At 32.4% G+C, this 25,050-nt stretch overlaps 4 protein-coding genes across 4 annotated transcripts; 3 read left to right on the top strand and 1 right to left on the bottom strand.

The window, feature by feature from the left end:
* Positions 1-32: 32 nt before the first annotated feature.
* Positions 33-2,642, top strand: LOC133673913 (cytochrome c oxidase subunit 6b-2). Its single transcript, XM_062094845.1, has 4 exons — positions 33-262; positions 648-736; positions 837-918; positions 2,396-2,642. Exons 1-4 carry the CDS (start codon positions 251-253, stop codon positions 2,447-2,449), a joined length of 237 nt encoding a protein of 78 aa, XP_061950829.1. The 5' UTR covers positions 33-250; the 3' UTR covers positions 2,450-2,642.
* Positions 2,643-9,665: 7,023 nt separating this feature from the next.
* Positions 9,666-11,916, top strand: LOC133674535 (tetraspanin-8). The gene is made up of 2 exons (XM_062095698.1): positions 9,666-10,291; positions 11,364-11,916. The coding sequence occupies exons 1-2, from the start codon at positions 9,785-9,787 to the stop codon at positions 11,676-11,678; spliced, it is 822 nt and encodes a 273-aa protein (XP_061951682.1). The 5' UTR covers positions 9,666-9,784; the 3' UTR covers positions 11,679-11,916.
* Positions 11,917-16,611: 4,695 nt separating this feature from the next.
* LOC133674717 (amino acid transporter AVT1J-like) lies at positions 16,612-18,339 on the top strand. Its single transcript, XM_062095926.1, has 3 exons — positions 16,612-16,672; positions 17,067-17,350; positions 17,821-18,339. The coding sequence occupies exons 1-3, from the start codon at positions 16,612-16,614 to the stop codon at positions 18,337-18,339; spliced, it is 864 nt and encodes a 287-aa protein (XP_061951910.1).
* Positions 18,340-22,927: 4,588 nt separating this feature from the next.
* On the bottom strand, positions 22,928-25,050 carry LOC133674923 (WAT1-related protein At4g30420-like). Its single transcript, XM_062096218.1, has 7 exons — positions 24,765-25,050; positions 24,596-24,661; positions 24,366-24,482; positions 23,885-24,095; positions 23,648-23,806; positions 23,385-23,536; positions 22,928-23,285 (listed from the first exon to the last, which is right to left on the bottom strand). Exons 1-7 carry the CDS (start codon positions 24,941-24,943, stop codon positions 23,054-23,056), a joined length of 1,116 nt encoding a protein of 371 aa, XP_061952202.1. The 5' UTR covers positions 24,944-25,050; the 3' UTR covers positions 22,928-23,053.

Genomic DNA, 25,050 nt, shown 5'->3' with positions numbered 1-25,050 from the left:
AATATATATCAAAGCCAACCAAACAGTAGTTCATAACCCGATTTCACAGTCCATGCCTTCTTGTACCCAAACATGACTCTCTCAATTTTTTCGTTTCGTTATGCACGTGGGTCCCAATTTTATTGTTAATCGGACGAACCGCAGGAAAAAAAATAGAATTAATTAGTCAATACTGAGCCATCTCTCCCTTCGAACTCTTTCGATTGATTTCTCGCTTCTCTGTGTCTGAATTCGATCGCTATTGGCAGCCATGGGAAAAGAGGTATTCTTTAATCTCTCCTCTATCTTCACTTTCCGGATTTGAAAATAAAGGAAATCGAATTCATTTTCATACAATCAATTCCTCGGATCTGCAAAAGATTTATTATATATTCTGGCTGTGTTCTATATTTTACGTACTTGTTTTCATGTTTTACAAATAATTAATTATTTAAGTTAGGTTGATTCCTCCTAATGCTTACGACATCCTATGCCTGGTTTGTGGGTGATCTATTAAGATTTAGGGTTTTTTCTTTTCTTTTCGAATTAAGAATAAGGAAACAGCGATGAGACATTTTGAAAATTGTGATTGATTTTTATTTTTTATCTGTTGTTTGAGAATGATGTGGTGTTTCTTCGGGTAATAATGGTATTGTTTTACTGCGTAGATTGAGCTGAAAACAGCTCCAGCTGATTATCGATTCCCTACGACAAATCAAACCAGACACTGTTTCACCCGCTACATTGAATTTCATAGGTATTGTTCATTAGTCTTTGTCGATTTTATTTCATTTATCTGTCTATTATTTAGTGGTTATCTTTGTTTTTCCATGAACGTTAATTATTATTGACTGCAGGTGTGTGGCAGCGAAGGGTGATGAAGGTAATGATTGCGAGCGTTTTGCTAAATACTACCGTTCCCTTTGCCCCTCTGAGTGGGTGAGTATACTGAGCCTCTTTTTTTTTTGTCTCAATTAATTTATGATCTGCCAAGGACATTTTTTTTTTAATATACTGTAGTTCTCTGTAAAATGTTGGCAAATGATTTTCAATGAAAGTTTGCTAGTAAAAACAGCAAATTATTGAATTTAGAATTAATTTAAGTGGTTTCTTATTCACGTGGGATGTCATCTTTGCATTGTAGCATTATCATGAATGTTATTGCATCATTCATGGTTTGGGAGTCAGGCTAAATGTAAACACGCCTGTCTGATGCTACATGATGTGGTGTGTTTAACGACATTGCCAATTTTGTTTTAAACTGTATTACTCCTATTTGCTATCGGAATACACTGATACCAGTTGTACGAGCTTATTTACAATATTGAGCAAAGGGCTTATTTACAATATTGAGAAATCAGACAAGCTTGCCTTTATGTTAGAAACCCATTTCACCTCTCAAACATCATGCTCTCCACATTTGTCATCTGTGCAGAACAACAAACCATCTATATTTGCTGTTCTATCTATAAAAGTTTAAGTTTGACAGCTTGTTGGTCAATTTCTCAAGAGTATAATTAGTGATGTAGTGTGGGAAGAGAAATCAACTCAAAACAACGAAGAACAATAAATTGATGGCAAAAACTAGAAAAAAATTGAACTTGGAACTGGAAAAATTGGTTTAGGGTTTGTAGACAACCTTTTAAACATATTATGATCGATAATATACAAAACATGTCTGAAAAATAAGCTAGGCAGCTTTATTTATACTAGTACTAGGTCTAAATCCTAATCCTTATTGGAAAAAGAATCCTTAGAAAGTTATATGACTAATATTTAATCCAAATGGCATCAGGATTTTTAGACTAATAAGAAAAGTAAAATTACCAAGTAAAGCTCCATGTTGATTACGCTTGTTAGTATCTGATTGACGTATTATGAATCAGAGACTGTAATAGAGATCTTTTTGCATGACCTATTTTCTTTCATTCCCTGGCCAACATAGACAAATATTTGGGCCTAGATTACACGTAAACAGAATATCTCTGCATTTGGTGCTTTAACATGCCATTACTTAGAATGTGGAAGCATCCAGTCAGTGGTAAGATATTGTTTAGGATTGAATGAAAAGTTTATAAGACAGAATATTTTTTGTGCTGACTTAGTCTGTTCTTGATTAATGCTGCAATGCTATGTTCATCACTCTTGTATATTGAATCATACCTTCTACTATTTTAACTTTGACTCAAATTTTGTATGCCATCTCTCTGGATTGTCAGTAGTCAGTGGGATGTTGTCTTGGAATATACCATAATTGGTCTATTATATATTTCAGCCTCTTAAATGGAATCTGTTTTGTAGAATATTGTCTTTAGTGCTTGAAGTGGCAGTGATTTGCTTTTAGAGTCAATGAAAAATTTTTACCATTGTAATTGACCATTGTTTCTTTCTTTTTCATGTGAATGAATTGCTGCAGGTCGAGAGGTGGAATGAGCAGAGGGAGAATGGAACATTTCCAGGTCCCCTTTGATCTCACATCAGCGAGCTGAACAGTCTCTGGCCGTATTCGTCTTCTCATTTCTTCTAGCTACATTTGTGGTTGTGCTTTGAATATGAATTAATAAGGCACTGTTTGGAATTCCTTGTCAGTTTGTTGAATTGACATGAATTATTGCGGATATTTGTGCTGGTTTCTAATTTGTTTATTTTCATTGTACTGTTAATTGTTCTTCTTCACTGTTAGGGGTGCAACCTTTGAGTGTGTTGACAGTGAATGGTTCTGGAATACCTTGTTGATTATTAGAACTTAAAAAATATACATATAATGAGGTCAAAATGGTTCTATCACGGAGTTTGGGGTGGATTTCTCTGGAATCTAGAATAGGATATCAACAAGCCTGAGATGGCTATTTGAGGATTTGGTGGAAAGGACAAGAAGCTAGAACAGCAACCAGGGTGTTTACGATTGCTTAGCAATGCTTTTACTTTGTCACCATTGTAATCGTTAGCCTAAGTTTTTGTTTTTTTGATGGACATTTAGCACAAGTCCAGGAATGGAATTGGCTGAGGTAAAATGCAGCAACTGTATGCTGGAGCCGAGACCGAATACAGACTTCTCAGGGAGGCCCTGCTTTGGCGGAAGTCTTAAAACCTTGTAGTTTTGGAACCAGCCAGGGTGCCTCCCTTTTGATTCTTGTGGATGGTTCGATATTAGGTTTAATTATTTATTAGAGAGATGGATTGAAGAATGGGGCCAAGCCATATCTGTGGATTGTGTGTTAAGTTTCAGTGCTGAATCCGTGGTCGGTTGTTGACATTTAATTTGGCTACCATGACCGTATGCTCGTAAGAGGTATGTTTCCAAGGAATTCGAGCATTACACAAACAAAGAAACAAAAAATTCCTTGGTCAAAGTGGGGGGAGCTGTCCCATTGTCTGTTAATCATGCTCCAATTAATAACCTCATATAATTAATACGATGAAAAATGAAAATCGTCTAGGGCGATAAAGTGAAGCAATTTGATTACCAGTCCTCGTAGAAGAAGAGTTTGCAAGCAAAAGCTATCGTCCTTGCTGGTGGACCAGCAACAACCACCATCACCAACCACCTCTACTTTGCTTGCTAGTTGCTTCCATTCCAATTTTGCTTACCTTGACGTGACGGGATAGTAATTTTCTTAATCAGCGCCACTAATCTATGCATGTCAACTTGTTACCTTTAATTTACTCCAAAGCTTATCGGGAGCTCTGCACAACAATATAACTACTTTGCTTCTACAGCCATAAAGCTAGAGATGTATGGTGATATTCAAAGCATTAACAAAAAATCAGAACCTTCTTCTTAAAAGGTTGCTCTCACTGACAGATTGACCAAAGCATCAAATGCCATGTGATCGTGTTAAGAAGGTTCATTTCGCTTAATTAAACATCAAGTGATTACTGGGAAAATATTGGGATTTCCTTTATTGTCGAGCGGGGATATGATTTATTATACTGTTAAACTACACTAGCTAGATTGTCATAATTTGCAGGTACAGAGCATCGGAAACAAGCCGTACGAGTATATAGTATGCGCAACACCACCACGCTGCCTCGTGACACATTACCACAGAGGAGCAAAAAGGCTTCTTTCATATAAAATGGAATTTTTGCATGGATATCATATAGCGCTGTCTCGCTGACAATGCCATTCACAATGTGCATAGAACGTGATTTCCGTAGCTTACTGGCTCCTTATTTGCTTCAATGCTCTGTCTCTGTGAGGAGATCATGTGGATTGTGACAATATATAATGGCAGAGCCTGCAAAACCGTCATGGAATGGTTAGCATATAACAAAAATAGATTAAAAGGAAGAACAAAAGGAAGGAAAGGAGAGAGAGGGGAGGTTGAGCTTGAGTAATAAACAAGTGCAAGATGCAGGGGCAATATGTTGACTGGCCACCTGACGCAGAAGAGGTCACAAAACTAGTTCTTGGTCCAAAATGTCATCCGGTTCGAAAGAGGTGTTCTCACATTGGGATGTCCACCCTCCGTATGCCATGGCCCTGTGTGCTTCTCTTTTTGAAGAAAAAGGCACTACAGTTATAAAATTTATAAATGTGCTGTTCAAAATAGATAAATAAATAAATCTGGTAAAATATATTATACCCTTCAAGAGCAGGACCATCGTATTTCTGGAGCTAAACGCGGCATTGTAAGTTTCCAGGCAATTTCCGTCTGTGTATTTTTGGAAAATATTAGTATATGGGTTAGCAGTGCATGTGAAACTTGCACATAACCTTGTACATTAGCCTTTTTTTTTTATTTGATAAGTACAATCTACAATTCCACAGCTCCACATGTTCTTCGTCAGTCCTCTTTCTTAACCTTATAATTATTTATTCAGATTTCTCAGAGTGCTAGCCAAAGCAGGTATGTGCTTTGTGTGAAAAGATCAAATTGCTAACAAATGACTTGGTGAGGATACGACATGAGAAAAAACATTAAATAAAAAAAACAAAAAAACAAGAGGGCCAAATTGCTGAGATTCAAAAATCAAATTGTTCAACTTTATTTCCTTTTCTTGCTCAAATAGCATCCCATAAGGAACGTATATTTTTCAGTGCACCGAACACAAACATTAAGATAAAGTCTCTCTACTTTTTAATTGCATCAAATGTGGGCATAGGTATAGACTTAGATACTTTAAGATTATTATTTTTAAAGTATTAATTTTTTATGTTATATTTTTTTTGTAGAGTTAAAATAATATACATTCAGTATATAATAAAATTTTAAAATTTATAAACAACAACTTCTATAAATTTATTAAAATTTATTATTTTATTTATGATATAAATATAAACAAATAGCTTGTAAGGAAAAAATAGAAAAAAAATATTATTTTTCAATTGATTTTTGCCATTATAAGATTGATATTTAAAAGGAAAATAAAACTCTTTCATACCCACATGTCTATAAAATTTTAAAACATATCTTTTCATACCAATATATTTATAGAATTCAAAAGGCAACTTTTTAGTCAAATTAGTTGAATAACTGATATGATGTGTCATTCCTCATTAATTGATTAATTAATTTTGAAAAAAATATTATATATATATATATATATATATATATATATATATATATATATATATATATATATATATATATACCGAGATAAAGCGGCTTTGTTTTTTTGGTGTTGTATTTATATTCTAGTGACTTTTAAATTTCATGTGAAAGACTTTATGGATGTAAAAAGATCATATAGATACTTTAAAAAATGATTGAGGATATGACCTCTACACAACAATTCATCTTCATCTTGTTTCTTATGATCTGCCCTCAATTGATCATTGTTTTTAGGTGTAGATGCAGGAATTTCAGGCAGATTCAGATAAAAGATATAAGAGATCTTTAAAGTAGTAAATAAGAACATCATCTTGTCTTTTCAATGAGCAAATTCATTCCATCAAAACAATCTTGCTTTACAAACTCTTGATTCATCATAATCTTAGATTTCATTGCAGATTAATACCTTAAATTTGTTAAGTTAGTGGTATAGAAACAAACATGGAGACGAGAATATCATTATTTTTAAGATATTAATTACCTCCACTATATTTGTTGTAGAATTAATACAATATACCTTCATGATATAGAAAATCCTTGAAACTTATAGACATAAACTTCTATAAATTTCTTAAGGATTTTTGTTATGTTTATGATAAACATAATCAAAGAGTTTGTAGAAAAGATTGTTTTCTAATAATTTTTACCAGTATCAAATTGATATTTATATAAAAAAATAACACTTACAGACCAATATATTTTTAAAATTTAAAAACACATTTATTCATACCAATATTATACTATACTTTAAAATGAGTGAGAAAAATATTGTATATTTACTGTGGACACAGACTCATTGTATTGTGGACCACACTATAGACATAAAGTGTTTGTACTATGGACCACACTGTAACATCATGAAGGCATTGTCTTTGTTGTTTTTTAGTCAAAAAGTGTTACTAGGGGTGTTGTCTTTTGTGTTTCATGTGCCAAAGCTTCTGGGTCTGGCTTGGCAGCCAAACCCAACACTATTGAGTCTGGCTCACAGCCAGACCTAGTTATGTTCAATTTTTTTAGGTCTCTTTAGATTTTTGTTCTTTTCTTTTATGTAATTTTTTTCATATGATAAAGAAGAAATAAATTGATGAGACTTTTTTTATATTGTATAAAAGTTGGATGATAATAATTTTTTTTCATTTGAGGTTGGGCTAATTGATATCTTTTCTTCCAGTGGGGTTGGGTCGTGCTGCCCAGCAAGACCCAACAGCGATGAGCTTTGCCTTCCAGCAAGACCCAATAGAGTTGGGCCCTAACAGCATTGAGCCCTATCGCCACCTGGACCTAACGGTGTTGGCAGGATCTGGTTCATTCAAAATTCAGGCCTGTAATTGGCTTGGAGTAAACCGGTTGACTGGTCAGGTCAACCCGAAACTCGAGTGACTCGACAAAAACCTGGCAGAGATCTTTTTTTCTCAAATGTGTTTTTTTTTCTACCCAAAGACTTTTTTCTTCATATTTTTCAGTTGGTTACTAACTCATTTCAAAGTTCACCATATAAATACTTGAAGAATGTTTTATTTTTCAATGTGGGATTTGAAATCCTTTAGTATATATACTTTATGTTTACAAGAAAAAAATTATATTTTTTCAATGTTGGATAATAAACCCTTTTGGTTTAAATACTTCAACTTAGAAGAAGAAAATAATATCTTTCTAATGTGAGATAAAAAAAACCGTTTGAAATAATTTTTTAAACTTGATTATTTACAACATGTATAGTATATATTTACATAGATTGTTTCTTAATTTTTTCATAATAAAATATTAAAATATCAAATATTTTTTAAAAAAATTTCTGGGTGACCCGTGGCCTTGGCCAGGTCTATTTCATTCAAAATTCAGGTTTGCAATTGGCCTGGAAAAAACCGGTCGACCCGCCCGGTAGAGACTCTTTTTTTATATTGAAGAATTTTTTATTTTTCAAAATTTAATATTTTGATTTATATTTATCTCTTGGTTTTTCAAGTTTTTTTTTACATGTTATTAATGATATTTTATCGATTTATTAGCACATATAATTTTTAATTTATTTAATTACATGTATAAATAATATTTTTATAAAAAATATAAATATTTAATCCATAAAAAGCACGGGTCACACATAGCTGGAATCCATAAAATGCCGTGACCGTGTGGACATTGAAGTAAAGCTAGCCATCCCTCTTCTTGTCGAGAATCATTGCTAACATTTTACCTAATTTCTTCGCTGGTTGCATGACTTTCGTGGTGTTGGGAACTGCTTGTTTTTGAAGAAGAAGAAGAAGAAGAAGAAGAAGAAGAAGATGGACAATTTGAATATCTCATCCTCAGCCAAGCTTTCATATATTATTAAAATTATTTTTTAACATCAGCACATCAAAACGATCCAAAATATACAAATCATATTAAATTTTAGTAAAAAAAATGAAATTTTAAAATAATGTTTTATTTAAAGATATATTAAAATAATTTTTTATTTTTTCATCAATATATTAAAATATTTGAAAAATATACTGAAAAAATCAATTTAATATTTTACTAATATAATATACTTTTAAAACATCCAGAAAAAAATAAAAAAAGTTGCACTTTCAAACACCATGAAAGAATTCGGATCATTGGCTTTTGTGTTTCAAAAGTGTTTTTAAAAAAATTAAGTTTTTTTTTCTTTGCTTCAAATTTATATTTTTTTGGTATTTTTATATTATTTTAATCTATTGATATTAAAAATAATTTTTAAAAATTAAAAAATAAATTATTTTAATAAATTTTTAAATAAAAAAAAATCACTATCATCTTTTAAACATGAAAAAAACAGAAGGTACAGAAAGCAAGAAAGAATACAGGACTTGTTGCAAACGCAAAACATGAGTTCACCCCCTTTTCTCAGTAAACGCGGTTATACATTGACTGACTTCGGATTTTTATCATCATAAATAGCAAATAATAGCAATAATAATTTGCCTGATTTAGAAGTGGACGCGTGTGGGACATGCCGGTGACCCCTCATTCATAGTTACCACGCCGACAAGCCGCGATGGGTGACACGTGAAGGGCGCATGTTGGTAGTATAGCCCACGGGGTCACCAGAAGACTGCTACCTAACGGCTCCCTCTGAAACTTTATTTTATTAATTGCTTTTAAAAGGAAGACTTTATCATTTCATTATTGTAATTTGTAAAACATGTAATTGGCTAATAATTAATATGTAATCCTTTCTTATTTTTATTTTGTCTTGAACAACTAATTCTTTCTGTGGTATTTTTGTTCATAGACACATTTTGTGAGTAATATTTTTAATATTTTTTATAATAATAAAAATCAATTATTTTACAGCTATTTCATATTTAGATTTGCATTGTAATTAACGAAAAATATTTTATTAAAGAAATTATATATTATCATTCTTAAAAAAAATGAATATTTTAAATGTAATGCAACAAATTTCAATTATGTATTTATTTTGAAAGACTACAATGTATTTATTTGTTTTATCATATAAAATCATAAATTTATATAGATTATTATAAAATTAGAAGTGATTTAGAGCTAGTTTAGTATTATAATGTTATAATATTATAATATCAATTAATTTTTAAAATATTTTTGTTTAAAAATAATTTAAAATAATATATATATATTTTTATTTTTTAAATTTTATTTTTAACACAAGTATATTAAAACTATCTAAAAATACATAAAAAAATAAAGTAAAAATAATTTGTTTTTGATAAAGCACATTTCTACCGTAAAAAAACATGCAATTAATGAAAAATTACATTAGATTTTTCAAGATATGCACAAGAAAGAAAGAAGATAAATTCAGAATAAAATCTAAATAAAACACCGAGCATTAAAGAAGGATTTACACTAATTAATTAATTAAAAAGAAGAGATAACGAGGTTAAAAAGTTTTTGAAACACACAGTTGTGCTAATTACTAAACTGTCACATCCATACACGTTGACCGCTACTCTTTGTATCCGTTGAGGATTGTAATATAAAAAACAAAATATATAATAATAAGAAACCCTACGCCTTTCAACTAACCACGCGTGACTCAATTAATACGCGTCCTTTAGCGCGTGTAGTCGTAACCTCCGAGGCTAAATAGAAGAACCAGGCTTCCCTGCAACCTCCTCCCCCATCTTCCCCCCCTCCTCCATCACTAGTCATTATAAATAGCCTTCTCCCCTCTTCCTATCAAAACCCAACAAACGCTCCCTTCTTTTCTGTCTCATATTCTCCGCAACCAAACAAGAAGAACAATGTTTCGTTTAAGCAACAACTTGGTAGGAATCCTGAATTTCATAACCTTCCTGCTCTCAATCCCCATCCTGTGGGCAGGGATATGGCTAAAAAACAAAGGGACATCAGAATGTGATAAGTTCTTCGACACCCCAGTTATTATCTTGGGTGTCTTTCTCTTACTAGTCTCTCTAGCTGGCCTAATTGGCGCGTGTTGTCGCGTGTCATGGCTTCTCTGGGCTTACCTCCTAGTCATGTTTCTCCTCATCGTCTTGCTCTTCTGCTTCACGATTTTCGCTTTTGTCGTGACCAATAAAGGTGCCGGTCAGGTTTTGTCCGGGAAGGGGTATAAGGAGTATAAGTTGGGAGATTATTCAAATTGGTTGCAGAAGAGAGTGGGCAATCAGAAGAACTGGAGGAAGATTAAGAGTTGTTTGATTGATGCTAAAGTTTGCAGTGATTTTAACCAGAAATTCGCGAATGATACTGTTGAAGTCTTGTATACCCGCCATCTGTCTGCTCTTCAGGTATTTTACCTATCTTTTTTTTTTTATGCTTTTGATTATTGTTTTTTAAATTTGCGGTTTTTCTTTTTTTTTTTGTTAGATCTAAGTTTTTGTTGTTAAAAAGAAATAATGTTAAATCTACGATGATAATTGTTAACATTAGTATTTTTCTTTCCTATTGAAGAAACGAGATGGCACTCGTGAGTCATGATGGGTTACTGGTTGTCGTTAGATGTCAGTACAATTTTCTGTGTGTAATTGTGGATTAAGAATGTTGTGATTAATAATTTTGATCAATATTATCATAATGACAAAAAAAAAAGCTTTATTCTTTGTGATATAGGAATAAGGGATTTTTTCAATTATTTCTCTTTCTTTCTTTATTATTTTAGGATTATTCGCAGTTGTTTCTAGTTTATTATGGCTTTAGAAAGGAAAGCAAGAACACTTTTAGGTTACTGTATGAAGAATATGATTCTTTGTGGTGAATTATATATATATATATATATATATATATATATATATATATATCATTTGTTCTCATTTCTTTTATCTTTTACAGTATCCTTTGCTGGGATTCTGTGGCTAGTGATCCTTCCTATGTGCTGATATGTGAAATTACCCCATTTTTGCTTAGCTTTACCATGTGCTTGAGTTGTAATGAGTTGGGGGAAATGACCCTCTTTTATTCCTCAATCATTATGGTTAATTACCTCTGATCATTAATATTTTTATCATCTACTAATTGTTTTTGTATGGGGCAGTAGGGGGTCTCTATTCCTCGATGGCCTTTCACGGCCGTATGAACTGAGCTGTTGCGGTTTTACTTTTGTGTGCGCCGGTGGTTCTGATTACCCTGGGACAAGAAAATGGATATTCACTTCTTTAGCCAAAGGGGTTATTATTACCCTTAGATAATTTATTTATTTGACATGTAATTTTTGTGTAGTTCTTCAATTGTTTCTATGAACGTTTGGTAAATAGTGTTCTATGAACCCTGACATGTATGTAGGTATTATTGCAGTAGACTTCTTCTTCATGAAGTGTTCATAACACTACACTGGGTTCTGATGTTTCTTTATTGTTTTGGCAGGCTGGCTGCTGTAAGCCATCAGATAGCTGTGGCTTTCTTTATAAATCACCGACTAACTGGGAGAAGACAACTACAAATTCCACCTCCGATCCTGACTGCGCTTCATGGGATAATCAAACAGATGTTCTCTGCTTTAACTGCAACTCTTGCAAAGCTGGACTGCTGGACAACCTCAGGAGGGATTGGAAGAAGGTTGCTGTTATCAACATTATTTTTCTCGTATTCCTCATCATTGTGTACTCCGTCGGATGCTGTGCTTTTAGGAACAACAGAAGGGACAACAATGCTTACTCTGGTGGATGGAAGCACCCTTAACTTGGAGAATTCTTGCATCTAGCATGGATGCAGATAGTATTGCTTAGGATTTTAGTTGTAGGCAGCATACTTATTTGCTGCTCACTCTGATGTTATATATTTTTTTATTCCACAGTTGGTTTCTTTGTATAGCATTCTTATGCTTTCCTTTTTAGTATCTTTGGAACATATTGGTTATATATGGCCTTGTATGCTCTGCGGAGCTCACATTTTCTATATCTGAGACCTTGTTTGATCATTCTTCTCTGATTTGTTCAATGCATCAGTTGCCAAACCATGCATTAGTTTAATGCGCATACTGTTTCTTAGGCGAATATGACATTGTGAAGCAGCTTTAATACTATTCCTTTAATATATTTATTACCATGGTGTGGTAAGCGGTTGCTGAAAAAAAAAATAAGGTCAGGGAAAAGGGGTTTCTTCGGTTTCTAGGTGTGGATTCTGTGCTTATAATTGCTTCTGCAGAAGACTGATTTCATTATATTTGTGAGCGGTTGCTGCCATATTTTGCAGGAGTGGAAACACACCATTAATTGCAGGGCTCCCATTTCTTATTCCAGATACTTGAATGTTGGGTGCGATGTGTAAACTCAACAAAAAAATGGTAAATATTTCTCCTCGAGCGTGTTGATTGCAATCGAGAGGATAAGGACTTTCTCTGAAAAGTCTTCCGACGTGAACAGGGAGAAGAAAGGTGTACGTGCCAAAATACTGTCTTGTCTCAAAGTTTGGTGAAGATCAAATCATACAAAACACAAATTGACGTGCATTTTGGAACGTCTTTATCCAGCACAAGGGACTACATGGATGATTAAAGGTATCCTTTCTTAATTATTAGGATTTAAATTTCAAACTAAAATGTGAAAAAAATCCTAATTTTGATATGGATAGTGCAAAGCTAGACTAATTTTAATTTTTTTTTTAATTGAGGAATTATTTTTTCAAGGTTATCAAAGTATTTTTAAATGAAAATATGTAAAGAATTTTGTTGGGTGCTAAGGGACTTGGCTTACGCACATGAATATGTAAAGATTCATTTTATATTCAATAAAAATATTTTTAAGGTAAAAAATAATTTTTTTTATTCTTCCTCGTTTTTTTCTTGTGTTTATCTATGTCAATAGAGTTGTTGTCACTATTTATTTCTAAAATAATATATATATATATATTCTAAATTATTATTGTTAATGATGATGACTCATGGGGTCTATTTTTCCTTGAAAAGTCTTGATGAGAAAACTTTAAATATAATCACTAATTATGACGAAAATTAAGTGCCACATGAAATAATTTTTTTTTAAATAATTGAATACTGTAATTGTTTTTTGTTATATTCCTATACATCCCTTTCTAATTGGTTCATCGTAACCATACATCCTACCATTAAAATTCACGAGTCCCATTCTGCATTCATACTTGTAAGTTAGGTCCTATTACTTTGTTTTTTTTTTAAATTAAATCAATTTCTTTTAAAATATATTAAAAAAAGGCTAGCCATATAGGGCTGGTTACCTAACACGCCTAGGCCATAAGACAAGCTTAGGTGTGGGTGCATCTTAGCTTAGGCCCGAGCTTTTTTTTTTCCTTTCTTCGAATTGCCCACCCATTATTTTTATATATAAAAACAAACAAGCGAAATATGTGCCCTTAGCAAACCTGGTTTTTTACCACCATAAAGGTGGCTTAAAAATCGTGTTGGTATTTTTTTTTTTTACTAAAATCCTAATTTTTTATATATTTTCATTTAAAAACACTTTGATAACCTTGAAAAAATAATTCCTCAATTAAAAAAAACTCAAAATCGATTAGAAAACACAAAATCAAATGGGAAACAAATCTATCTCAAGTTTAATCTAATTTTTCAGGAAATTAGAAAGTTTTAAAACACTTTAATGGAACTCTTCTTACCGAAAGAAAAACTTTGACATCAAATTTAACTTTTTTTTTTATTGAAATCCGATCAACCAAAATTTTTCTCTCTCATCCAATGATTTTCAGTGTCTCTCTCTCTCTTCACTTTTAAATTTAAAAACTGAAATGTGAACAAAATAAAATTTTAAACTAAATTGTTTAATTGCAAAGCTAAAAGGACTAAAAAGAAAACTTGAAAATATTCTAAAGAAAAATTAAGCAAAAAGGTGCAAACACCATTTTATGTTTAAAGGGCCTTAATTATTTTTTTTTCAATCTCGTTTTCTCATTTTCAATTTTCTTAAAAAATAAAACTAGATTCTTTTCTCATGAAATCAAGTATCAACCCAATATTGAGATTTTTTTTAGATTAAGATAACTATAGAAAAAGTATATTAAAACAAATTATGAGTTCCAAATCTCAATTAACCCAACGTTGAAGGATAAAATTAAAAAAAAATAAAACAAAAGAAAAAAAAATGACCAAAGTCGACACCATAGTTTTGTTAAGAAACAAAAAGGGATGTCATTTTGTGTGGGTGCATGCTAGCCTAGGCCATGCTTGGGCTTTTTTTTTCCTTCTTCAAATTGCCTACCTATTTTTTTTTTAAGAGAAGCAAACTAAATGCTCTTAGCAAACCAGTTTCTGACCACTATAGAGGTCTCTTAAAAATCATGTGGGTTTTTTTTTATTTACTAAAAACCTAATTCTTTACATATTTATATTTAAAAACACTTTGATAACCTTGAAAAAATAATTCATCAACTATAAAAAACTGAAAATCAATTAAAAAACAAAAAATCAAATGGGAAATAAGTCTATCTCAACTCTAATCTATTTTTTCAGGAAATTAGAAAGTTCAAAAACACCTTAATGGAACTCCTCTTACCGAAAGAAAAACTCTGACATCAAATTTAGCTTTTTCAGTCATTGAAATTCGATCAACCAACTTTTTTCTCTCTTATTTGATGTTTTTCAATGATTTTCTCTCTCGACTCTTAAATTTAAAAATTTTGAACAAAATAAAATTTTGAACTAAATTGTTTAATTGCAAAGCTAAAAAGACTAAAAAGAAAACTTGAAAATATCCCAAGGAAACATTAAGCAAAAAGGCCCTAACACTATTTTATTTTAAAAGGGCCTTATTTTTCTTTATTTCAATTTCGTTATCTCATTTTCAATTTTTTTATAAAATAAAACCAGATTCTTTTCTTGTGAAATTAGATATCAACCCAATATTGAGATTTTTTGTAAATCGAGATAACCATATAAAAAGTAGATTAAAACAAATTATGAATCTCAAATCTTAATCAACCCAACATTGAAAGATAAAATTAAAAAAAAAATCGATGATAAAGCCAAAAGAAAAAGAAGAAGAAAAATGACCAAAGTCGACACCATAGTTTTGTTAAGAAACAAAAAGTGTTGTCATTTTTTCTTCAATTTTAGTCCCTTTATTTTCAATCTCTTGCAAACAATAAATTGAATTCTTTTTATATGAAATTGAGCACTAATTTGATGTTAGGATATTTTTTTGAGATCTCAATAATAACATAAAAAAAAATTAAAATAATCATCAACTTCAAATGCATATCAACACAATATCAAAGAATGAAATTGAAAAGAAGAAAAAATTGATGATTGAAGCAAAACAATAACCGGAAAAAGAGAGACACTACTCCAATTCACAATATTCTATAAGGAAGAGATGCCTTTCACCAATTCTTTTTCTCAATTTTATCCCTAGATTTTTTTTTACTGATCAAGTTGATTGAGTTACATCAGGACAACTCTTACACAATTTAATTTTCAACTCGAGCTAGGCAAGAAGTTGGGTTGAAAGGTTTTATGTCAATTTCATCTTTTTTTCTCTATTATCCTCAGTTATTTTTTGCTGGTCGGTCAGGATGTCTTTAGACCAACTTAGTCAATTCAGTTATATTGGAACAACTTGTATATGATTTAATTTTAAAAATCTAAGTTAGATAACAAATTAAATCAAGAAGTTTTAACATTGATCAATTGGATCGAGTTTAATAAAAATATCAAATAATTTTTACATATTTAATAATTTTTGCAATGTTCAAACAAATTTGGATTTGACATATATAGCACAAACCTATAAACTAGTGTCTACAGTATTTTTAAAAAATATCAAAATGGAACCTTTTTTTTATAATAAAAAACCCTTAAAATCCATTATTTTGATTTTAGTGATTGATTGGTGGATGACCTTCTTAGAAAATATTCTGGATGTAGGTGCATCTCATAAATTTGTTATATAAGGGACGGAAAGGGAGGGGTTTTGATAAATTTTATTCTATTTTATTTAAATCTTCCAATAAACCAAAAAAATAAAAGATTTCTTTTATATTTTATTAAGCTCCTGTTAGGTTTTTTTTCCCTTCTGATAAATCATCGTGACTGATCATCAGCCACTCCTAAAATATCGCCTTTGTAGAAAGACGATTTTTGAGAGATACAGCATCAATTTTATTCTTTCCCATAAAATTTTAAAACTATATTTTTATTGAAAAAAAATGTATCGTAGCTGTATATAGTCATATTACAAGGAAAATAATTAACCATAAATATGAAAAAAAACATATCTACCGAATGTTCATGTAGTTGAATGGCAACAATACCACAGCTCAAATCTCCTGTAATCTCCTACATCACTCACCCTCCATTCCAAGGTTTACAAAGTTGTTAGAAAATAATTAATTACTTTGCTTGAAAAATGGTAAATTAGGATAATGTGCAAGGTTGTTAGACAAGAATTAAGGTAAAACCGAAAACACAATTAGTGCTAACAAATATCCTGATGAATTCCTTCCGTAAAATGTGCAGTATCTCAGTAGTCGTAGGAAACTAGGTATCTTCTTAGATCCCTACTTTCCATCTCCTTTTCCTGATCACTGAGTTCATACAACATGCATTGAGAGAGATGTATAAAAAGAAACAAACCCTTCATTTTATTTAGCACATGGTTTAAAAAGTGAACAAAAATTCTGAGAAACAATGGAAAATAAACAAGTAAGCTTCCTAAAGACTTGCATTAATGGCATCAACGCTCTTTCAGGTATGTTCATTAACAATCATCCTTTTCTTCTTGTTTCCTTTTATTTTCTCTTCTTTTCTATACTGTCCAATATAGCTAAAATTCGGCAATCGAGCCTCGAAGACTGAAAAGGATGCAGTATTTTTTTTACTGTATTGAAGAACTGGTATCAATATGATTGAACTGAACTAAGAAAAAAAAAAACAGATGATCAGAAAAATATGAACATCATACTTTCTTAAGAAAAGTGTAGCAACATTGTTTGTTGATTTCGATCTCGCAAATTCTCCATAAACCCGCTTTTTACAGGGAAACAGGGTCTATTCTTTGCAAAACTCCGACAATTCCTACAGTGTAGATGGCTTTGCGTTGATATTTGTCTGACAGCGCGCTTGCGATTTATTTCTTGTCTCAGGAATGGGCATTCTATCCATTCCGTATGCCCTTTCAGCAGGAGGCTGGTTAAGCTTGATCCTGCTGATCTTGATTGCGGCTGCAGCCAGCTTTACTGGACTTCTGATGTGCAGATGCATGGATAGAAATCCTAATGTTACAAGTTATTCTGACATTGCCAGTCATGCATTTGGACGCAAAGGAAAATTAGTAGCGTCTTTCTTCACCTCTTTAGAGCTTTATTTTGTCGCCACTGGTTTTTTAATAATGGAAGGGGACAACTTGCATAAGCTTTCTCCGAACTTTGCATTAAAGCTGGGAAGCCTTTCTATAGATTGCAGGCATTCTTTTGTTATTCTTTCAGGTATTTTGATCTTGCCTACTATGTGGCTAAGTAACCTCGGTGTAATGTCCTATGTTTCGGCCTGCGGGGTGCTGTCTTCTCTGGTTGTAGTTGTTTGTGTTTTGTGTGTTGGTGTGACTAAAGGGGTTGGATTTCATGGCAAAGGATCACTGATAAATTTACAAGGGGTGCCTACTGCACTCAGTTTGTACGTTTTTTGCTATGGTGCTCATGCAATGTTCCCTAGCATATACAATTCAATGAGAAAGAAAAACCAGTTTTCCAAGGTGAGGTTTGGTTTCTTTTATATCACTTCAATGACTTGTAGTTGTCAATTCAATATGCCTAATGATGCAAGAATTAGACATACAAGTTTCTCTTTGTTGCTAGTGGTGACTAACTACTGATTTTCTCTTTGTTGCTCCAATTGCAGGTCATGTTTGTAAGTTTTGTCATATGTACTATCACCAACTTATCTATGGCCGTATTGGGCTATCTTATATATGGTCAGAATGTGCAATCTCAAGTTACATTAAATCTACCTACGCAAAAGCTCAGCTCCAAGATAGCAATATACACCATGTTGGCAGGTCCAATTGCCAAGTATGCATTAACAATAACACCGATTGCCACTGCAATTGAAAGTGTTTTGCCAGACAGGTATCAAGATAGTAAGTCGATAGGTACTCTTGTCAGAATGTCTTTGTTAATTAGCACAGTAGTTATGGCCATGGTATTTCCATCTTTCCAGTCCTTGACATCTCTAAGTGGAGCGGCTCTCATCGTTATTGTTTCATTCTTCCTCCCATGTGCATGTTACTTGAAGATTTTTAAAGTTCATCAGAAATGGGGAACTGAGCTAGCAGGTATCTTGACAATAATGCTAATGTCAGTTGTTGTTGGTGCAGTGGGCACATATTCATCTATTGCTCAGACTGTGAAGCATAATTAGGAATTCAATAGTCGGTTTTCAGTAACTAATGCCACACAAAAATAGACAGGCAATGGGATATGTTTCCTTGAGATGGTATTATGTGTAGGTTTCAAATATCACTGTATTTCATATTTCGAACAGGATCCCGGAGTCATTACCAGAAACATGTCGAAAAGAAACGGCACAGAGAAAAAATTGAGCTGAATTTGAAAGTTCCAGTCCTACTTAGACTGCTTCTGGATGTGGATAACTATTTTAATAATTGGCAATGATATTTATTTCTCATTTTCTGATCTGTGTCAGTCTTTGAGTTTGGTAATGTCAGCAATTTTCTTCTTCATGGACTGATATCTATTCATGTCATCTGTAGAATCTGCTTCTTGCAAATCAACATGGTGGCAAGCAAAATTGTAGCTTACTAGATTTTGAAAAAAAGTTAATATTACCATTCTATATCCTACACTTTCCTTCACTCAATATCATGAATTGATCTCTGATATCATCATTTTTTAAATGCCTAATACACATGTCGACTTGAATTCCTTCAAAGTGAAAATTCAATAATCTTGAGTGGAAATGTTTTTTGTTGAATTGGAAATGCACAAGAAGATTATATGTTGCAGATTTGCCTCGATAAAAAGGAATGATCCTTAAAATTATTAGTTTTCTACTTGACTACATACATTATTATATTAATCCAGAAACTTTAAGAAGTAAAACTTCAATAATTTCTCCAATCTGACTAATTTCAGGGACTCGAGTAGAATAACAGGCATCCACTTCAAAAGAACAGAACCAATGCTTTCTTAAGTAGCAAAAATGACTGTGGCCTAAAGCACGCTCAAGTTTTCTGTCAGGTTCAACGGAATGATAGCAATTGGTCAACATACAACTCAACATGTGTTGCTTGAGGCTTAGATTTTCCAATACAGTAAGAGGAGGAAATCAGCAGAGATATATATGGCTTGGAGCTTATCCCACACCATTAAGGATGAGAAACAGTGTAACTAGTTGGCACTATTAAAGGCAGCTCAAGGCTCTGGCAGAACCATACCTTCCTCTACCTTTTGAATAAGATCAATTGTAATATACGACCTTCTTAAATTAGCGATTTATTCTTCTACAATAATCAACGTAAAAAAACCTGATTTTGGTAGTGGAAAATCTTTTATTTTCTTTGTTTGAAAATCTAAAAAGAACCCCTAATTTTCTGTCTTAAAATAATATATCACTTCAATTCTCGTACTTTTTGAAATAAAAACTAATATACTCTTAAATTATTTTTATAAAAATCATCTTCCATTATTAAAATTTAAATAGTTAATTTTTAAAACTCTATTCAAAATTTTGTATATATATACTTTGCTTTAAAACTAAAAATAAATTTAAGTTTCTTAAAAAACATGTTTTTAACACCGAATTAAACAGACACAAATAAAAAAATAAAAGTAAGAGCAAGTCCACTCAAAACTATTGGCCTGGAATCCTTATAAACTAGTAGTCGAGAGCCATTCCTGCTTAACCAAATTGAAGCCCAAACATAGCCATTGCAGGCCTGTAATCATCAAATCCACCCTTTTTTTTTTTCTCTGTCAAGGCTTGATATTAGGGCGACGATAAAAGTTCTGCTGTGACATGCACTGATGCACACACCTCATCTCACGTGTATGCAGTGCTCTTACATGGACAAGAGAATCGTTAAACCAGGTATCAGCAGAAGGTGACAATGATATTCCTAGTATTATAAACCTTTCTGCCAGTGTAAATTAAAAATCGAAGTAGAGAGACAAAGAACAGACTTCCCACATGCATGTGTCTCGTTTTTTCTTGTTTTTAATCTGACAAGGACTTCTGGAAATCAGAAACCAGGATGTTACTGCTGTGCTTCGTTTCCTCTTTGTTCATGTTCTGTTAATATAAACGCTAATCAGCCATATATACCTCCATGGGCCAATCTTTTGTTCCACTCTTCTGAAATAAGAAATTGTTACATCGATTTTGAAAGGCGACCGTGTCTGAATAATTAAGACGAGCCCCACTGGATGATGCCCGTGAAGAAAATTCAGAATGATTCATGCATGTGACAACCTAACCATATGGGCTGGCGTAGTTTCCATAGGCTGGTTCTTATTCTAGAATTAATACCGAGGGCCAAATACAAATGACGGTTAAATCACAGGTTCGGAAGAAAATAATTATAAGATTTTTTTATTTTATTATCATGGATATTAAAACTAATTTATATATATCTTGATTAATCTCACGATTCTAAAATTAATAATCATATTATATAAATTGGTGGCCTATTTTAATAACTCGGTGAAGGCATACAGAGAGGATGCAATGGAAGCATGTGCAGCGAAGAGAATAAGAAAAACAAAAGATTAAATAAACCTAGAGGCTAGACAAAGCCACATCACTTGGCATGGACCAAAACAATAATGAATTCGAATCCAATGATCAAATAGCTATTGGTCTTTGACAATATTCGTGTCACATCAACCCTCTTTATGGTCGCATATTGCTTCAATTAAAAAATAAGGCATACTTTAATCTACTTCTTAGAAAAATAGAAAAACCATGCACTCTAGCGTCCACTAGATTAGGCCCATAATAAGTAAATCAAACTATATATATTTTGGTTTATTTACCATCATTGTATTATATATAATGATCATCTCAAAAATAATACTTTTCAATATTATAGAAAAATATTCTTTCAATATTTAATAACAAAGAAAAATCAAATGTTCATGGAGAAAATTAAAAAAAATCAAATTAAAAATAGAATAAAAAACAAATCAAGTTCACTCGAGTCAACCTGCCAAATGCACAATCTGGTAGTGAGATTAAGATAACCCTAAAGAAAGCAAATTGAATAAAACAACGACGCTTAAATCTCAAATAACCCAATGTTAAAGGGCAAAACTGAAAAAAGAATTCAATCTAAAAAAATAAAAAAAAACACAAGTAAACTTAGATTAACCTACTAAGCTCGTGACCCACGACATGAGATTATGATAATTTCATAAAAATAAAATGAAAACATTCACAAAACTCAATCTCTAACTAACTCAATATTAAATAATGAAATTGAAAGAAAATCAATTTAAAAAAAGAATCTAAAAAATATTGAAGTCAACTCATATTAATTTTTTAACTACATGACCTGGGTCATAAGGCCTGAACTAACCCTATAGAAAATAAACTCAAAAAAATTATGGAGCCAAATCCTCAATCAATAAAATATCGAGGGGTGAAATTAAAAAAATCAATAAAAACGGATAAAAAAGACAAAATAAATAGCAATCAAAATAATAAGAAATAAATATGAGGTAAAAATAAAATGAATCCAAATATTGATGGATAAAATTGAAAAAAATATCAATCAAGAAAAAAATGGGAAGAAATAGCAATAAAAAAATGAGTACTAAATTTGATATAAAAATAAATAAAGTCAAATGCCAATAGATGAAATTGAAAAAATGACTCAAAACAAAATAAATAGTAATTAAAAGAATAAAAATAAAATTTAATACAAAATACAAATGACATGACACCTTTAAAATTATAAAGGTCAGTGCGAAAAGGATGATAAAGATAAAGACAAAGGACACGAAAAAAATTCACCACGACCAAACCTCCATGCCACCACCTACACATGTTGCACCACCTAAGAGCTTCCTCATTCATCACTTGAAAACTATGGATGCCTCTCACCTACTAGCACAAGCGATGCATGCATAATTCCTTGCTCGTTTACCCTAATACTTATACTTATTTTAGTTTTAATTTAGTCATTTAACAATTATTTTAAATAGCTAATTTTTGTTTTATTTTATAAAACTAAGCACCAAAATTTTTTCTTAGTAGTGTAAGATCCCCATATCAAAATAACTAAAACAAATTACAAAATCAAATCCCAAATAAATCTAATGTAATGTGATCAAATTGAAAAAGAAAAGAAGTTGAGGTATAAAATATTTTCTCGACACCTTGAGATCCCCATATGCATTCTTGGAAAACAAATTACTAAGAACAATTTCAAATCAAGGCAATTTTGAAGGACCAATTTAGAAAACAATGAAATTTAGAGATTAAAGTGTAAAGAATCTCAGGGATTAAAAAAAGAAGAAGCACAGTGCTTCCTCTCACTATCTACAGTGAGGGCTATTAGTTTATATATATATATATATATATATATATATATATATATATAGATGAAGATTGAATATTTTTTAAAATGTATTGAATGATTAAACTCAAAAACATACAAAAATAAATAAATTTAATTGTTCAAACTTCAATCATATAGAAATGGCGCCGCCTTACACAAATGAAACCGCTAATTAAGTGGCGGCGCAAGATTAATTAGGACTTTGTAGTTATCTTCTTAATTAACTATGTTAATTGGACAGCAGAGGTGAACGAACCAGGCTGATCATCACTAATGAGACAAGAGTTTTCAACGTGTTACTGACATAAGCAGGATTGGTTCTGACAGGTCTTCGAGATGGAAGCTTTTTGTCCTTTGTTTGGCTTGGAATGTCTAAATAGCATCGGGAAGGTCCAAGGTCTTTTCCAAACCATCGCTCCTTGCGGTAGGTTTCGTGAAATAATACTAATTTGATGTGCACTAATTGAGTAATAAACTTCTTCAAAATTATTACAATGTCATGTTCGATATGTAATCTCACAAGAACTGCAAAATGACACACTCTACAGATCCACTCTATTTTTTATGGAAATCACTGCTTTCTTCAATGTCATTTGATTTATCAGATAGAAGGGGCTCTTCCAAGACAGGCTCGACTCCTCTAGACTCCTCAATCGTGATTTTACTTGTCTGCCTTTCATCAGTTTCCAGCTTTGGATCGACTCTGTCTTCCTCCTTTATGAAGTCTTTGGCTTTTCCCCATAGCACAATATATAAACCAATAATCACAGCAACTGCTCCTATCAAGCTGGACATGTTGCAAAAGAGGGCTTTGATGAGAACCCAGTATACAAATAGAAAGAAAAGAAAAGGTGGACAAAGATAGAAGTTCAAATCCTATTATTACCTTCCAGTGTAAATCTCTTCGTGGAGAAAAATGGCAGCCAGTATAGTGACAATAACAGTGCATAGAGGATTGAACATTGCAGAGAAGAGGGGGCCTCTTTGAGAAATCACCCAGGCCTGAACAAAGAAAGAAATCCCAGATCCTATAATTCCCTGTGTACATATCAGAAAATTTTGACCTTCAGTAATTGGGATATCTGTCAAGACCAGAGCATAAAAAATGCCAGCCTGTTACCAATATCAGGAACAGAGAGAGCTACTAACTGTGAATAAACAACCAACAACTTCCAAGTATGAATGCAGTTTCCAAGCATCCAAGTCTTTCTCTAAGAATAAAGTCAGAATCCCTGACTGCAGTGTTGCCAAGAAACACAACCAGGCTGACAAGGATAGGTGGTTAGGATAGCTAGCTGTAACCGGAACCTGTTAAAATTAATTTGTAATCTTATATTAGTAAACAAGATCTCTGAATGAGTGAGCAGAAATTTTAGATCCACACACCTGCAAAATCAGCCAAATTGACCAGCAAAAAGTGCTCGCAAAAATAAGCAGACAACCCAGCAACCAATCCTCACCTCCCGACTCAAAAATGGTTGTGTTAAGCAGCTTTGGTCCCCTGAGCAATGCCATTGATATGGCTCCACTTACACATATCACTGTTCCTACTATTTTCGCGATACTTCTGAAGCTTCGAATATTAATCTTCTCCAATCTATTCAATTTCAGAATAAATTGCAAGTGTTAATTACACGTTAGTTTTGGAGTATGTAACCTAAGAAGTGAAAATTTAATTGATTAATGAGGTTTTTTCTATGTTTTATGTGGAACTAAGCAATTCCATTATTTTTCTTTTGGCCTTGTATACAAGTCTTGTCGACTGATCTCATAATTCGAAGTGTTGATAGCTGCTACCTTCAATAGTGCCTTGTATGTGAGTTTTAACAGTGCATCAACCATCATTAATAAAGCAAGAATCATTTACCCGATAAGGAATGCCATGACAAATGTGATTGCAGGAACGAGATTACCCATTGCACTTGCCATTGATGATGAGGCCAAGTATAGTCCCTCAGCATAGACATTCTGATTGATTGTTACACTGTGGCAGGTTAAAGTCAGGAATGATCATGCTAGCTGCTGCTGGTGTTGCTCGATTTCAACACATAGAGGCCAAATAATGAAATTAGATTAGACTGATATATACTTGCATACCCAATAAGCGAGGCCGAAAACACCAAACAAAAACTCCTCAATCCCATAGCAGTTCCACCTGATTTTCTTCCGTGAACATAAAAGATTGAAAGAGAATATCAAACGAATGTTGGGGCGCGTGTGTGTGTGTGTGTGGATATACAGAAGATTTTAAGCATATAGAAAATACCTTGAGAAATGAGCTAAAGGTGCAATGACCACAGTTGCTATAGCTTGCCTGTAGACAACGAAGACCCTGGGACTCATTCCTTGTATAAGAGCAGCTCTTGTGATCAGAGAAACAATTGCATAGCTGAATTGCATTCCTAACATAGCCAGTGCAGGCTTGGAATCCTCAAATGCACCCATATCTTGCTTGTCAATTGCAACAAATTAAACTGCTTTATATATATATTGCTTGTTACAAAGCTCACATGTGTATGGTATATATAGGCTAGGCAAGCATACACATGATG

The sequence above is a fragment of the Populus nigra genome, chromosome 15 (assembly GCF_951802175.1).
Source record: "Populus nigra chromosome 15, ddPopNigr1.1, whole genome shotgun sequence".
Classification (NCBI taxonomy): Eukaryota; Viridiplantae; Streptophyta; class Magnoliopsida; order Malpighiales; family Salicaceae; genus Populus; species Populus nigra.
This window is presented reverse-complemented; position numbering and strand designations above follow the sequence as displayed.